At 37.1% G+C, this 16,842-nt stretch overlaps 1 protein-coding gene across 4 annotated transcripts in view; it reads left to right on the top strand.

Annotated features, from left to right (window-relative positions):
* LOC122536182 (neurotrimin-like) overlaps positions 1-16,842 on the top strand; it is a 278,662-nt gene that overhangs the window by 37,109 nt on the left and 224,711 nt on the right. For 3 of the 4 annotated variants that reach the window (XM_043668341.1, XM_043668342.1, XM_043668339.1), the window contains exon 1: positions 7,190-7,410. The exons of the other annotated variant lie outside the window; for it this stretch is intronic. In XM_043668341.1, the coding sequence (XP_043524276.1) occupies positions 7,287-7,410 (124 nt within the window). In that variant the 5' untranslated portion in view covers positions 7,190-7,286. Of the gene's footprint in view, positions 1-7,189; positions 7,411-16,842 lie in introns of those variants that run through there. 4 annotated transcript variants of the gene reach the window in all.

The raw sequence follows: 16,842 nt of genomic DNA, 5'->3' as shown, positions 1-16,842 counted from the left end.
GTAATCGTGTACGAAGTCAGATAGTTAAATCACATCAGCCGCACGATTTAATAACATTAATTACGTTTACTTTGTAACGAAGCCAATTGCAAAGCTCTCGATGCTCCTCACATTCTTTCGCGTATTCGTCTTTTACAGGCGATCATTTTACTTACGCAAATTCGTATCGCGTAATACATAATCATTTATAAACTCGACCGACAGCGAACGTATGCACGATAGTACGAGGAATGATATTTTATCATTTGCATCAGATAACTCGCGGCGTATCTTTCGCGTATATTTATCTTTCGTAGATAACAATTTTACTTCTGGGATCATCATGCATCATCTATAAGTTTACCTACAAAGATTAATGCCTGTGTTTGTACAACACGCGTACACGTACGTATGTACGTGTTTGTAAGTATCGGTGTCAAGTAGTACATGCGCGAGAAGAGTCATCCCCTGTATTACACATTACAATTATAACGGCGTTGCTCAGTATCGCTATTCCATTTTAGCCCGTGTTGGAGATCAATATTAACGATGATATTGGATCTGGAAATTGGAGGTACCGTGTTGTCGGGCAAACAAAATGAAATAAACAAAACTGCAGCGCAACCGGGAACGAAGCCATGCGCCGCATTTGCGGCGTTCTCGGATACGTCATATTATTTTATGTGTTTGCGATCAGCTACACGCGTAAATATTTTCGGAGGGTCAACCCCGTTTGTTTCTCACCAGCTATTCGTATACGCCGAGGGAAGAAGCTCGTCCGGCGGAACAACGTTCGACTTGAATTTTCGCGAGATGCAACGTTCCCATTTTTCTTTCTTCTTTTAGCATTTGTACGCGTTTGAAGAATAAACACTGGAGAGTACCATTTACAGAAGAGAAATCATAGATTAATTTGTCCAATCGGCTAATATCTAATTCGTTTTATTTTCTCGAAACTGTAGAGACCACAATTAAAAGTCGTCTATGATCTGTTGCTCGTATTTATTAAAATAATTATATTTTGTCCATCCATGTGTCTCTAAAAGAAATTATTCAGTCGGTAAGAATGTAAGCAGATCAATGCAGAACAAAAAAAAAATTCTTAAACACATGTAGAACGATAAATTTACACAATTCTTCAATGTTCTAACACGTAGATGACAAACTGAGTTTCAAGAAGAACGTAGCATGCCTTCAACAAAGAACTCGATGTGCAAAGGCGATTGCAATTTGCCTGCAACTTGTTTCATTAATTATATACATCATGTAATAAATTGCACTCCTGTATGATCGAACAAAATGATTTAACTAGATTTTGATCGAGTTAATATTCTCTTGGAACTTTCGCAAAGGCATTGCTCGACCCTACGGAAATTTTACAACAAATTTTACACGTAGCGTTGATATATCCGACATACTAAAATATAGTCACATTCTCTGCACAAAAGGATAAGAATGTTTGACGTCCTGACTAGCGTGTACAGTGATTTGTTGAAGCGTTTTGGGTTGAGAAAGGAGCTTGAGAAGGAGTGGAAGACCATAGGGGATGCAAGGGGAGAGGGACAGTGCATTTGACTTTCCTATCAGCGTCGAGTGTTCATAAGCGTTTAAATGACTCCCCGTTTGTGAAATACCACTGACAGCCATTCAAGCATATTTCTAAAACGAACTATCTCTGTGCAGAAGCTCATCGCTCCCTTTTACACTGCCTCATCCCTCTAATGCTTCGCCATCTGTTTTAAAACTGACGTCATAGCGTGCAGTAAAATTTAATTGCATTCTCTCAGTCGCTCTGTACTTGTTATATTTACAGGAATCATGAACATAGAGTTATTGTTGACCGATCTTTAAAGTTATTTAAAGTTATTTAAATTGAATATAGAGAAACATCGTATAATTCTATGTTTAAAGCAAACAAAATATTGGTAGTCCTGATATTACGATCTGTAATATGGGAAGACGTATTTATCTTTCAAGGATTGATTCCTTTTCTAATTTTTTAGTAGAAATTACAGCACGTCCCTCGTTGTTTGCATATTTAAATAAAGAAAGAACATTAGACGAGGTACTATAAATAGCAACGTGCTAGAATCTACGTGCCAATTACTAGGGAATTAAATGGACAAATTTACAGAGGAATTACAGTTGTACACAACGCGGTGTTAGCAATCCGCCACGTGTTAATTATCTTCTTTTTCGAGCGAATCTTCCTACTTCTTACTTGTTCTCCCTTTTTTTTCGTTGTAATTTCCAAATTTTCTAAAACGCCTTGAATTCACGACTAACTTTTAGTTTAGGCAGCAAAATTTTGATTCAGATAGCGAAAGATAATGTTTCTTTGCCGCGCGACGAGTACGCACCTGCTTGTCAAACGCAATTAATTAAAATAGGGTAACGAGTCGGACAACTTCAGAAGGAGGAGCGTATCGCGAAGACGATCGTATACATTCGTAACACGTACGATACGTTTACTGTTTCGAGCTAGTAGAATGATCGTAGCTCGGTCGGAGGTCAGGTCATCGTGTACAAAGGCAGGTGCGTACGATGTTGAAGCTAAAACAGGAGAAACGTTATTGGTGACGGTAGGTTGGAAGAGGCGAGACTCGAGCAGGATGAAGCTAGCGACGCGTGGAAGGAGGAAGGGGAAGAGTAACAGAAGGACGGGTGATGTCGTAGCATCCGGTATAGGCACTATTCCGTTGAAAGCCTGCCCTTGCATTCCTTGGTAACCTCGTTATGTCACCCACTCAACTTAACCGGTAGATCGCATATATACTATAGAGGAGGCACGTTTCCGGAAATCGGGATTATCGCTCTCGTGTCTATAGGAAGCTGTAGGATCATTTACTGTTGACAAGGAATTATTTGGATCGATCGGAGATTTGAGAAATACGAAAATGCTGGCCGTGAGTAAGAACTTGAGAGTGGAAATTTTATAAATTCTGACAAATTGGAAATAAATTTTGAAATTCTCGAGGACAATATAATTTGTGTCGCTTGATCCACGAAAATTTACTAATGGCGGATGAAACTTTTTTAACATTTTTAACAATTAATGGAAGGAAGTTTTTAAATGAATTGATGAAACTTCTAAGCTATTTTGACGTTAACTGTTTAATTATTTATTTAATTATATATTTGTAGCGTTTACTCAAATGTTTTCAAAACCTTTTATCTCATATTAAAAAATTACTTGCCGTTTAATGTCCATCTAAGTGTATTCGTCGGTTGATTCGTTGACTTTTACTTCTGACGTGTCTTAGATTTATTTATAGCTTGAGAAACAAGCTTCAAACGACATTTTTGTACATGAGCTCCTTTCACTGTCTCGATGTGTAGAATCGTATTTCATAAAAATCATTTGCTTTTTTTAAACGCAAAGAACATTTTTAAACATTTTGAACATTGAAATGTTACGCATATACTTCCTCCCTATGTTATCTGTATCTCATATCTTTTCACCTGTTCGTTTAAAATATTCTACGATTAATTAGGAACAGATTATGTCTCGCACATACGATAAGAAGATGTTGCAATCTCGTGATCGAAATCGCCTCATGCACACATACGTATATAGGTGTATTTATAAGAGATAATTCGTGAACCTCACGCCATCGCAGTTAAACAAAGGTTTATAATGTGATTTCCATCCTAATCAAAACACTTTGGAAGAGCACGAGCACGCATCTTCGTGTTAGTAAACAAGGATGCAGAGGACATGACGCTTGGTTACTTCGAAAGCAACAACCGATGCTGCTCTCTACTGAGGATGCAACGACAGATACGGTGCCGATGTATTTAGGAACGCAGCACCAAGGCACGTTCCCTTCTGTCCGCCTGTATAGCCACAAAGTTACATGTCGCAAATTGCGTTTGTCAACAACGGCTAATTGCCACTAGAAATGTTACTCAACTATGAAGAGACTCATAATTAGGACGATGGAACCCCGGGGGATTCGATTATTTGCCTCGTGCATAAACGTAAGGAAATTGATGGAATGGTCATTGATCTCAAAAATCGTCGGTCTAAGAACACCCACGGTAGGTAATTAGCTCTTCGCAAATTATTTTCCGATACTTTGGCGCTGTGTCTCAGTTTCTTGCTTTACTGGCAGCACAATTAGCAAAATTATTTTCACGCCGATGGAAAATATTTTAGAATGAAAAACTATACTGGGAATCAAAACTGTGTCGGTCAGAATGCGATTACAATTCTCAACGATTCAGTGAAAATGTCAATAATTTAGACATTCTTTCAGACTGATTTTTTTCCTCAGAAATTATCTTTTAATTTTGAATCATTTCGATTATTTGTAGCAATTATTTCTTCCATATGATCCCACGAACGAACTGAAGATATTAAATTTTTATAGTTTGCCAGAAAAATGAAACTCGAAACCCATCATACAGATATTTCTCTTCTTGAAATAAGTTCTGTTTCCTTGTGTCGCATCATCGTTTTCTGCCAAGATTTTCTATTATGATTGATGTACGTCGTTCGTTCATTTAATTTAATTTATCAATTCATTAATTTCTACTAACTTTTTCGTAAGTACGTGTCGCCTCAATTTTATCATGTACAGATCTACTTTTCTGCTACTTCAAATTTCAATTCTAACAGTTTACACTGTCAAATTCTAGTTCATCTTAGATCCGTTTAATACCTTTCAAGACTCTGTTATTTGAAAAAAAATTTCAAGAAATTCAATCCAACTTACAATATCAAAAAATAAATTGATTACATGAAGCGTATTTCAATTCTTGGGAGACAGGTGTTCCGCATGCGCAGAGATAAGTTTTCGCAGACACAGAAAAAGCAATCGAAAGGTTCATGAGAGAATGCGAACTATTTTAGGGTGGCGAGTCGTCGTTGAGCATGGTCGATTGACTTCAGAATCGACGAAAGGAAAAAGAGAGGAAATTTCACTCGTACTCGAAGGATTCAAGGACTAGCGTGATACTGGCAGGCGATAGTTGTGCAGCAAAAGCGAGTGTGCGAACGTTAGCGAGAGAAGAGAGGAGAGGAGAGGAGAGTCGTGGCCCGCGCTGTCTGCAGGGGGTAAGGAGAAGAGGAAACGAAAGAGAAGAAGAAAGGACCGGGCCAGCATCGTCAGAAGTTGGAAGCTACAATGGCAGTGTGTCTTCTGGCGCCTTCGAGTCTCTCAGACACGCCTTCTAGTATGGGCATCTGCAAGAACTTTATCCTCCACATACCTCTACATTCTTCCATATGCCACGATTTTGTAATCCGCACCTCCCGAGAGTCATTATTCACCCTTAGAGATTTTGCCACGCGTAGGCGTGGAAAACACCAACTACAAAGGTAGTTACATGGTTACGTTGGAAATTTTACGCGGTCGGCGCTGGCCATTTTTTTTCATTTTTTTTTTTTTTGGAAACAGACCGTGTCATTTATTTTTGTTTCAAATTCTTTGCATAACTGTGCTTCCAAGGAGAAGCAGTTGCTTTACATTTTTGCACTTAGCGCAAAAGTTGCTCTCGATGAGATAATATTTTAATTCGAGGACGAAATCTACGTGCTATTTAAATTATCTTTTTCGTTGCATTTATTTATTTATAACTCAGTACTTCTCTTTTTTTTTTGTAGTCCATTTTCACAGAAATTCAACTACGATTATTGTGAAAACTTTCATAGTTATTTGTGAGAATAGTATTTTCCAATTATTCAAAATTTATATTTAATTCAGTTCACATGTTTCTCTTCATTAGCATCAGTTTAATTTTTCATACGAAAATTGTTTTGTTTTGTTTTTGTATCTAAGTACACTGATGAATTTATTGAAGATGAACTTATATACGTATAAATATTTTATACGCGTGACTTATGGTAGTGTTCAATATATAATCCCCATCATTTCACGTTTATAGGTCTATTCAGTTTAGGTAGGTATGATTAATATCGCTTAACGGTCTATCGTAATCACAATAGCAGCAGCTTCGATGATCCCTAATCTTAGTCATTAAGTGAACCGTGGTCCCCATTGATTGAATAATCGACATTCCTTGTCAACTGATGAATATTCCGCACATTGTTTGAAATATTTCAATCAATTGCACTTTGTCAAATCGAATCTTATTTTTCATAAATTATGTATTTCTCAGCGTACAAGCGTGTAATCACGTTTGTACAGCGATAAATGCCGATGCAAAAATTAGTCAGAACGTAAATTTCGTTCAGACAATTTAGACTGTGATAATGAATGCAATGGCAATCACGAAGTATTCTTGCAACTTATTTACCTACCGCTTTGAATTCAAGACGCTAGGAAATACTTTGAACAAGAAGGCAGTAATAGATAGAACGATAGATAGAGAGAAGAGTGAATGATTATTTGAGACTGACAAGTTCTGCCTTGATTAATTAGTAATGACGCGATCACCGAATGTATAAGACCAATTTCTTTGAAATCAATAATAACTCTCACTGTTTGTTCGCTCGCTCACATGTTACAATAATATGAAACAGTTAGAAATATTGTACATGATGGTAAAAGTAATTTCTAAAAAAATATGAGTAAAACGAACAGGTAGAGGAGGTTGAGATATGCAAAGAATTACAGATGCAGCAATGGAGTTTTCAAGTAGGATGACTTGTTGTCATATGTACATTTGCGTTTGATTTTATAGGACATTTTATAGGTCAAAAAAAAAAAAAAAAGAAAAAAAAAAACAGAAAAAATTCGAAAGATATAAATCTCAGGACGAGACTGCCGCAGGCTTAAAAGTCACATTTAAATAAATTTGCGTGAATGATGCGTGAACGAATATTATTGTTGGCGCGTGCACATCCGAGGTGCGCGAGTGAATATAAAAATTCTCGCGAGCTCACTCTCAACTATTATAAACTAACTAAATAAAACTTGCTAATCCTTCGATACTTGGACATTTCAAAAAAACGACGACGGATACGACGGTGGAAGGACAGTGCAAAGAACGTTCTACAGGTGATTCTCTATCGTTTAACAAGTAAGCAGAACCGTTGGCACCGACTCAGGGAGGTATAGCGATAATTAATCGTCACCTATTGATAAGAGATAAGTGAGTGGGATTAAGAGGGAGATAGGGTGGGAAAATGGGTGAGCACAAGAGTTAGGAAGCCTGGAACGAAGCGTCGAGGCGTCTGCGCGTGGCGGGAAAGATAGCCTGGTGGTAGGGAGAGCAGGCGAGGGTGGCGCGAAAGCAAGCGGAAGGGAGAGGGGAAAGAGAAACACGCTCTTGGGGTTGGCAGAACGCGATTCCTCAGTCGGGATGCCGGCCGCGTATCCTCTCGTCCATTTGGTACCGTGATGTTTAGTGAACGTGTGAAGCGTGTTCTAGGGACCATTGGGAACCGTTCGCGGTTCTTCACCACGGTTTTCCTGGTTTCGACGTTCGCAGCGAGTGTTTGGACGGATAATACCACCGGTTCCGGTGAGTGCGTCTACTTATTAATCTAACCTCGTGGAAATTCTCTCTCTCTCTCTCTCTCTCTCTCTCTCTCTCTTTCTTTCGGTCTCTCGGTGGCGGCAAACATCGAAACAACGTTCAAACGAAGCCAGTGTACGCGCGCTTGTGTTTCTCCTTGTTCGTCGCAGCTCGTACACAAAGTGTGTTAATTGCGTGAGAAAATCTAACGAAACGTTCCGAGTTCCGTTGGCTGTCGCCACCGCCGATGTTACGTTCCAGGGTGGATAATTTTCATCTGCCTGTCCTGCCATTCTGCACTACATTCGCCGAACTTCAAATTCGCCGTTTTATGTGTCACGTGACTGTGCTCCGTGAAACGGGATTTACGCACACAGTGTGTCGTATCGGAACAAGATACGATTGCAGATTGTGTCGCAGTGAAATTTTGGTGACGTCTATTAAACGGGTGATTCGATTAAACGGTTCGCGTTTCTACGGTTCATAATCTGTCACTGATTGACAGAGATCGTTTGTCTACACGTTGATTTTTAACACGCCACTGGCGGCCTGTGTGTGTGTATGTGATCGATTCTAATTGTAAATTTGCGAAAGTGTGAAACTACTGGAAACCGATCAACCCCTTTCACCTCGTGAAGTACCTTGAAATTCACTTCGAATTTCGAACTTTTCGTCACTTTTAACTTCGTTCTTTTATAAAAATGGCGGACAAAAGAACGTTTATATAGGAACATCATAAGTGTCAACGACCCATTAAATACTACGTTCTTTGTGTCATATTGAGTGATCTATTTTGAAGTACATCAAGCTTATTTTTACCAAACATAGAATTCTACGTGTACAATTCTCTTAAACTTTCTTCCGTTCGTATGCGAACACTCGTGAAAAGGTTAGGTTCATTGTTCGGCAATGAATTGCCATTGCCAACGAGAAGATTTATACCAGTTATTGGCAGCGGAAGAACTATGCGTGTCTGATTAAATAATATTTCAAATAATATTTCAAATTGCGCGCACAGCCGCGTTTTAAATAATTTCCGCATTAAACGAACGCATAAATCTCACGCCCGGTTTCAGTTGCCGCTTGCCGTTCGATAAATTGAAATGATTATCAAACAAAGTACAAAACGTCGAGATCTATGTGCCTATAATTAAACGTTTATAAACGTTTGTTGTTACGTTTACATAATCTGCGGTTACAGAGCCAGCGAACCTAATAAATATAACGACGGCGGCTATAATTAATCTGTTTTCGAATAAATAACACTCGTGATTTCACGCGTGTTCTCGTAATTCCTCAGTGAAACGTAAACAATTGATCGGTATTAGATTAACGCGGCGTTAAATTCTCATTAATGATGCTTACAAGATATCCTTGTATTCCGTTTCAATCCCGCGGCTGCCGTCATTACTGTCCAAAGTTATTCCGTGGATTCTAACTTGTGATATACCGTAACGTACGTTACAGCACCGTAGAAATGCTAGTTTCACACTGTTATCGGTGAACACAATCGTGTGTATTTTCGAGATTTCGGCTAGAATCACGTACACAGAGAACGGCGTGTAGAAATTGTTGTGTATAACGTTAGCTTGATCACGTTAATATCCGTGGTCTCGCTGCATATGGTCCGCTGCTTAGCAAGATGCGTTACCTGCTTCTAAGCGGTATCATCGTGTCCTATCATCCTTCCTTTTCTCATCTGTTTTCGTCTCTGTCATTTGTCGCTATTGTGCTTGTTCCGTTTACGTCGCAGTTAACTCGCAAATTAAACTGAACTCAGAATTCAGGGACAATTTTTTTTTTTTTTTTTTGAGTTCTCTATTAGAAAAATGATAATTAAATTATTGACAGAAAAGGCATATTTCGAATTGGTTGATTCAGGAAAAATTTGAATTTGAATCATTATTTAATTTATGCGTATACACGATTTTGAAATTTCTGTCATATTATTTTATTTAGAATCTGCCACTTTCCTCTGACTTTTGATAATTACATTTGCTTGCTAATTGAATCGTCTTTTGATTTCGCGATATAACGTTGTTATATATGTATTTATCTTACTTATTTATCTGGAGTCATTTCGAACGACTACAATTTACACCGTTTTTTTTTTTTTTATGAAAGACAGATTGGTGAAAGATAGTTTTTAAAAATAATAACTGCGAGTATGAAAAGTAAATCTCATCGTATAAATTACTCGTCTTAATAATTATGTCAGCCGGAATTCACATTTTTCAATCCCTTGACCGTAAAATATTCGTTCAAAATATGCCGTTAATCTTGATTGCGCTGTAATGTAATGGAAATTTAATTTTATAACTTTCTTCGGAAACTAATTACTTTTTAATTCGAAACTTTATATAATAATACTTGAGGGGCTGCTGTAATCAACGTTAATAACGACATTACAGTTTGTCGGCGGTAGATGATTAGGGTCACCTAAGTTTTATACGATAATTATCCGATGCTGTTGCGCGAAACAATAGGCTAGGCTACTTTTTCATTCGTTAAAACTGAATTGTTTTAACTATTTAACAAGTTCGAAAGCAGTTATCGTTGTTCAAAGTTCAACGGTTTGCTGCTAACAATCGGCCCCGTAGAATTTCATCCATCTAGAGTGCTTCTCTTGATTGTTCGAAATCTCGGCTCCAGCTCAACGCTGAATCTTTGTTTTAACGTCGAATCGATACGATGGAAAATTGCAAACCAAGTAAACAATTTCTCATTTATATAATATGAAATTGCATCTACTCTCCGCGCGAGTTCCGTTTGTTTTTTAAAATTAAAATTGTCGGAAGCTCATTTTACATCGAACATGTTTACACGTTACGAAAAATCATTAGACACAAGAAAGACCGAAACACGATAGAATTCATCTGAAATAGTATCTGAGAAAACAGAAGCGGAGTTAATAAAGTGAACAATTTTTTAAAAAATAACTTTCCTCAATGAAAGATTTTACGCGTAAAAGTGAAATAATTAAAGGCCAGATTGATTTCAAATTTAGTTCGCCTCGAATTTCAAATTTCAAGTTATTTTTCGCCTGCGTCGTGTAAACAATGCGAATTAAGTTTGATAATTTCGCTAAAAAAAAAAGTTGTGAACTCTGATATTTCATTTTGGAGATGAACTATGAACATTTTATTTACACATTTTGCAGGAGATGAAATTAAGGTGGATTTTCTCGGTAAAACGCAAATAATTCATCGTAACGAGGAAACTCGAATTGTTTGTTCCATCAGTATTTCACCATTAGTTTGTCGATCTTTTATTCGAAATATCCAGTGTATTTACCGTTCTGCAAATAACATAAGCAGAAACGGGGATTTTATGCAAGTCGTGCATACATCACAAGCACACTTTCTTTGCACATGACCGAAGAAAATGCAGGCTGATTTACAGCCAGCATTTACTCTTCGAACATTCCTTTTCTTACCGAAGATAAATCGACAGAGTCTCTGATATTTACTTCTCCTGTCTTTTCTTTTCGCGCGCTTAGAATATCCGTTTCTAGTTACTCGAGCATTTTACGAAAATTTTTCGGCACAAAAATTTGATTATTATTGCTTCTGACCACAGCGTATAATTATGCATTCTCGTTTCACAAAAAAATGTTAATAATCTCTCTACTATACATACGATTCAGTGTTAAATAAATTTCAAACGCAAAATTGAATTTTGAATTTTAAACTCAACAGGTTGTCCTTTACATCTATTTACGTTGTAATTTAATATTTTCATTAAAATTAAATTATTCTGTATTAATTAATTACATTATTTCCTTTGATGTTTTAATATATATACGATATATATATTGCTGTAATATCGTTTGATAATTATTCATTTTACGCTTTTTTCTTACTATGAATTAACAATGTTGTAACAAGATTTTGTAACGAGATCATTTAATATTCAATTGATTATTATTCTCTGTAGATTTAAGTTCGAATGTAATATCAATTTGAATATAATATGAATTTGATATTATAACATTACGAAACTTATATACAACTTATTTTCTTCGTATTAGTTTAAACAGGAAGTAGAATTCTTGTTTGTGAAATAATTGTCTCATTTGTCAAATAATTACTAATATTCATTATATACTAATTACTATATACTAATATTATTATATATTAATTATTATTAATAGTTGTTTTATCAAAAATTTTAGCCAGAAACGTGTCAATCTTTCTGATTAGCAAGCTTTTGTCAACATTTTGACAGCAGCACTATTCCATCTTGTTTTATTATCTCTAATGTAAACAATGTACTAAATAATGTACACAAAAATTCCCGATCTCCACGTAATTAAAATTTCTGTTAAGCGAATTTTCACGCCTCTGATTCCTGAAACTGTTTTTCGATATTTTCGTCGCGCTACATTATTCGTTTCTCATCTACAGTGACAATTCGCTTCGAAAATGACTGTAACGTATCGACACGAAACCAGTCCATCCCTCGCAAATTTTGCAGGAATATCAATACACCCGTGACGGTGTACAAAAGTCAGCCCATTATTGCTTTTACCAGATTAACGTGATTTATTAAATCTATACAATTGCGCACGCAGATAAATAGAATTTACAGTAGCCAGGTCCGGGCTTTGAGAGTTTTGGTGTTTCGTAATTGCACGTGCATAGATATATTCGCGTGTCAGGTAAATGGCGATTCGGGAAAGAAGAAAATCAAGCTCAATGTAGCCTAAACTGCGTGTGCCTACTGTGCGATATTTTATAATGGCTGTATGAACCGCACGATACTATTATATGGATGACAACGAAATTATTTGGCTGGTAGTTATTTCTAGCGTGCTACAAACCCATTTGCGGTGCAACGTCGCGCGCGCCGTGTCGTAAAAGCGTGCATGCAAAATGAGAGAGAGAGAGAGAGAGAGAGAGAGGCCACCAGTCTGATTCAGCTATCGTCAATTTCACAAATTCAAGTTGCTGCGAGTGTATTATCAATCGAAATTTAATTCGTTTAAATTTGCACGCGTCCGAAGATTTCACTCGAACGAACGAATTCTATCTGTTTAAAAAACGAAGCTTAACAACAACACTGGAACCTGGAATAATCATAGTAATCAAAATGACCGATATAATGAGAACTTTTTGTGTTTCTTGCGCTTTTATCTCACTGTGATACGAATCGGTGGTTCTAACGTTGATAAAGTAATGAAGAGAAGGTTATTTCTCTTGATTTGATTGTTTAAGATGCTCTTCAGATGCAAATGGATGGATTTGTAAAAGTATTCGTTGAACTAAATGGGATGTTGACAATTCAAGTTTGTTGAATGCTACTTGACAATTACTTTCATGACATGTACGTACGTTTGTATTCTTTGTATTCATTCTCTGTATCACAGATCTTCTTCAGTTATTCTAAACAAATTGCGAAGACGTTCCAAAGATACGTTCGATAGCGTCCATTTAGGATGACAAACAGCGCGTGAAATCATTCAGCCGTAGGATTGCCAAAATGCGGGATTTCAGGAAAAGTATTTAACGTATCGGAGTAATTCATGTTGTTGTACCGCACGATCGGCTTACATTTTTAATCCGCGGTTTTGCTCGAAAGATTGATGATTCCGGATGATTTAGACAGCTCGGCGAATGAAGTGAGAAACAAAAGCGTGGAATCTTCGTGATGGTGGATTACGATCACGTACGAATAATTTTACCCTTTAATCCCCATCATATCTGGCCTTCTCATATTTTATTCTAACGCTGGAAGCTTGTTGTCGATAATCAACGATGAATACTCGTACGTACTGAATATCCGTTTCCACGATATTATTATTCATAATGCGATGACGGGTATCAAATATAAAATGAACATCCACAGCCTAATTATTGCAATTTTCGCGTCTTTGAATATTTTTTCGCGCCGAGCGGCGGAGTCCCGAGGTAGATCTTTATGAATATTAAATTTTAGAACGGCCGTTCCTCTTCAAGCACACCCCACATTATAATTAATGGCTGAATTATTCGCATTGGAAGATTCAATTACTTCCTTTATATATCCTCGAAATGCGAGGCGTAAAATACCGCGACTAGAAGGCAGCGCGCCTCCTTCGTTAAAATCGGTTTAGATGGGAACGGTGTACGTCTGTTAATTTTCTCTGATAACATTCAACGTTAAGTGGCGCTTTCACTAATATTTTTTTAAACAGAAGATATCAAATTACTCTGCTAATGGAAGAAAGAGAGAGAGAGAGAAAGACAGACGCATTCCTTTTGCAATTTTCTTTAATAAACGTGTTGCACGAGCAGAGCTTGAAAACAGTAGTTATAATATCGATTTCCGTTGTAAAGGATCGATATTTTAAGTAACTTACGAGATACCGAAATTTCCATTGATACCGGTGCTAAGTTTCGTTTTCAATTTTAATTCGAAACTTTTCTCACAATTAGCAATATTGATTTTCATTATCCAACTTCGGCATGTTCGAACGGATTAACATACGGACGACATGAATGCCGCCAAAAATAATCCTTCCACATTTAATATGAGACATTAGCCAAAATTACACAAGCCGACTTTCATAATTTTAGTTGTAGTTTATTTTTCTTTTCTTTTCTTCTCAGCGACGAGCTTCTAAATTGATCATCGATAGTCGAACATTGTAATGTGTTGTTACTGTTACACGATATTCGTGTTTCGCAGCAACAATTCAAAATCATCCTCCTGTTGATTAGATATTGATATCGATAGTTTACGTTAGAAATGTTATTCGATGTACATGCTCAACTGCCAGTGGCATAATTTATTTGGGATAAATCGATCAGCCTCCATGACTGTTTCAATCAGCAGCGTAACGCATCACAGCTTTTAACAGTTATTTTCAAGCTTCGTGCAACAAGCGAGACAAATTCAGCCAGGTGTTATTGATCTGGAAAGTTTTTATCAACTTTTAAAATTACGAGGCGAAGTGAACATTTCCAGCAGACCACGAGTCGAACTCGTTCACGGAAATCGAAATCGGCTGCGGTATCTTGCCGTTGAAAGGTTTATCCGCATTCAACGGCTGCCTGATTTTTGCATCAGGATTGTCCGTACGTTTGGCAATCTCGAAGCAGCTCCTCGTCGACTCGCGTCGGGGTTCACCTGGTTTATTTTCCAACTTCCTAACAGCTCGTCGGGCTACACGACGAGTTCGTCTGCGAATTTTCATCCTGGTGCTACCCCAATTTCGCATCGGGTTGGTTCACAAAGTTTCATCCTCCTGCGGCTACCTGATAAGGCATCAGGTTCGTCTGCACGTGATTCTATACCCGGCAGAAGCTTGATAACGCACTAGGTTCGTCCTCGTCTTAAATATTTCCGGCTTCGTGATTCTCCGTGAAACTCGTCCGTGCGTATCTTACTAATTACTAATAAATTGATAAACCATGTTCCACGTAGGAACTATTTACCTGCCAGCCTCTTGCAGCGCCAGCGGCTACGACTCTTACATTTGGCTGGCTCGAGAGGCTCAGCGCGTAAAATTGATAGTGGATATTCTTTCGTACTTCGTCGCAGTGAAAATCGAGGAGTAATGAAGCGTTCTACTGGTCTTGATAAGTTTCTTTCTTGTACTGTTATTTATATTTAAACCTTTCATTACAATGTCGAAATTTTTTTTTCGAATATGGAAATTTTCGACGAAAAATTTCTCGTACAAAATTATTGAATTCGAAGTTATTTTAACGGACCTTCTTTTCATTGTGGCGCGGATTACCAGCATGCGGGTTGAGCTAAAGAAAAAAATCTTTAGTTTCCAAAATTATTTATATTTAAAACTTTCATCGCTTTACAATGTCGAAACTTTTTTTACGAATATGGAAATTTTCGACGAAATATTTCTCGTACAAAATTATTGGATTCGAAGTTATTTTAACGGACTACCTTCTTTTCATGGTGGCGCGGATTACCAGCATGCGGGTTGACCTAAAGAAAAAGATCTTTAGTTTCCAAAATTATTTATATTTAAAACTTTCATCGCTTTGCAATGTCGAAACTTTTTTTACGAATATGGAAATTTTCGACGAAAAATTTCTCGTACAAAATTATTGGATTCGAAGTTATTTTAACGGACTACCTTCTTTTCATGGTGGCGCGGATTACCAGCATGCGGGTTGACCTAAAGAAAAAGATCTTTAGTTTCCAAAATTATTTATATTTAAAACTTTCATCGCTTTGCAATGTCGAAACTTTTTTTACGAATATGGAAATTTTCGACGAAAAATTTCTCGTACAAAATTATTGGATTCGAAGTTATTTTAACGGGCTACCTTCTTTTCATGGTGGCGCGGATTACCAGCATGCGGGTCGAGCTAAAGAAAAAGATCTTTAGTTTCCAAAATTATTTATATTTAAAATTCTTGTCGCATTATAATATCCAAACTATTTTTTTGGAAATTTTCACAAAGACCAGTGTTTCGGACAAATTTCTAATTTCTCTCAGACTCGCATACTCTAACCCTTTAAATGTGTTGGAATAAAGTTTAAATCTACAGTGTTTTGGTAGTCCAAATTTTTAACGGTTTGACGTAACTGTATTGCGCGTCTGTTGTAAAGCTGATGGGTTACATAACCACCGGCGAGAACGAATAGCTGGGGGGATCTTGATGGAATTGTGATTCTAATTGTTCATATACATGAAGATGATTTTGGCAGCCCTGGAATGTTGGCCAAAGCTGCAATTGAAACATTTTCATGATAATCCTCTTAGTCAGGCCTAGATTAAGCTCGAACACATCTCGCAGTCGTACTTCAGTTTGCTGTCAAATGCAAATACCACGTGTTCTCGCGCTCTAATGTCGAATTGCTACCGCGTTGAAGGAAGTCTGCAGGCAAAGAGACAGGAATACAATTGTACGTGTATATGTGACGGGCCAACCTTTCAGTTAATGTCTTTCATAATCTCGTCGAGCTTTGTCAAATGTCTAGCTGCTAACCGTTAAGCTACAATTCGTATGAATGGGAATAGTCGCGCCAGCGTGACACAATGGCAGTTTGTTATTTTAGAAGAAATTTGAATGAAAGGTACAGTTGCACGAATGTTACTTACTGTGCTGATTCTGATTTTCTACAAGGAGAATTGTTATTCATTTGTTGTTCATTGTTATCCATTGTGATCGTTTGATGTTTCAACTCGCAGATGCGTTTAGAAGCCTTCAGATAAGTATTACACGCTTGTTTCAAAATCTGAAAAATGAAAAAGTATCTGTAAAGTGGTGGTACGTTGACAATTGAATCATAAAATACACGTAGCTTGAAAATTTTATTGCACAAAGTGTTCTAAGGTTTCTCGTATTTTCAATTTTTGTAGAGATTAGATTTGTTTTGAGTTCGCGTTGAAAAAGTAAAATAAATACTAAATATGTGATATAAAATGTATAAATAATAATATAGAATAATTCGTGTTAGTTTATGTTTCCTGTTGTAGATTTT

This window comes from Frieseomelitta varia, unplaced genomic scaffold (assembly GCF_011392965.1).
Source record: "Frieseomelitta varia isolate USP_RPSP 00005682 unplaced genomic scaffold, Fvar_1.2 scaffold_807, whole genome shotgun sequence".
NCBI classification, from domain to species: domain Eukaryota; kingdom Metazoa; phylum Arthropoda; class Insecta; order Hymenoptera; family Apidae; genus Frieseomelitta; species Frieseomelitta varia.
Note: the sequence above shows the minus strand (reverse complement) of the source record. Positions and strands in the feature narration are given on the sequence as shown.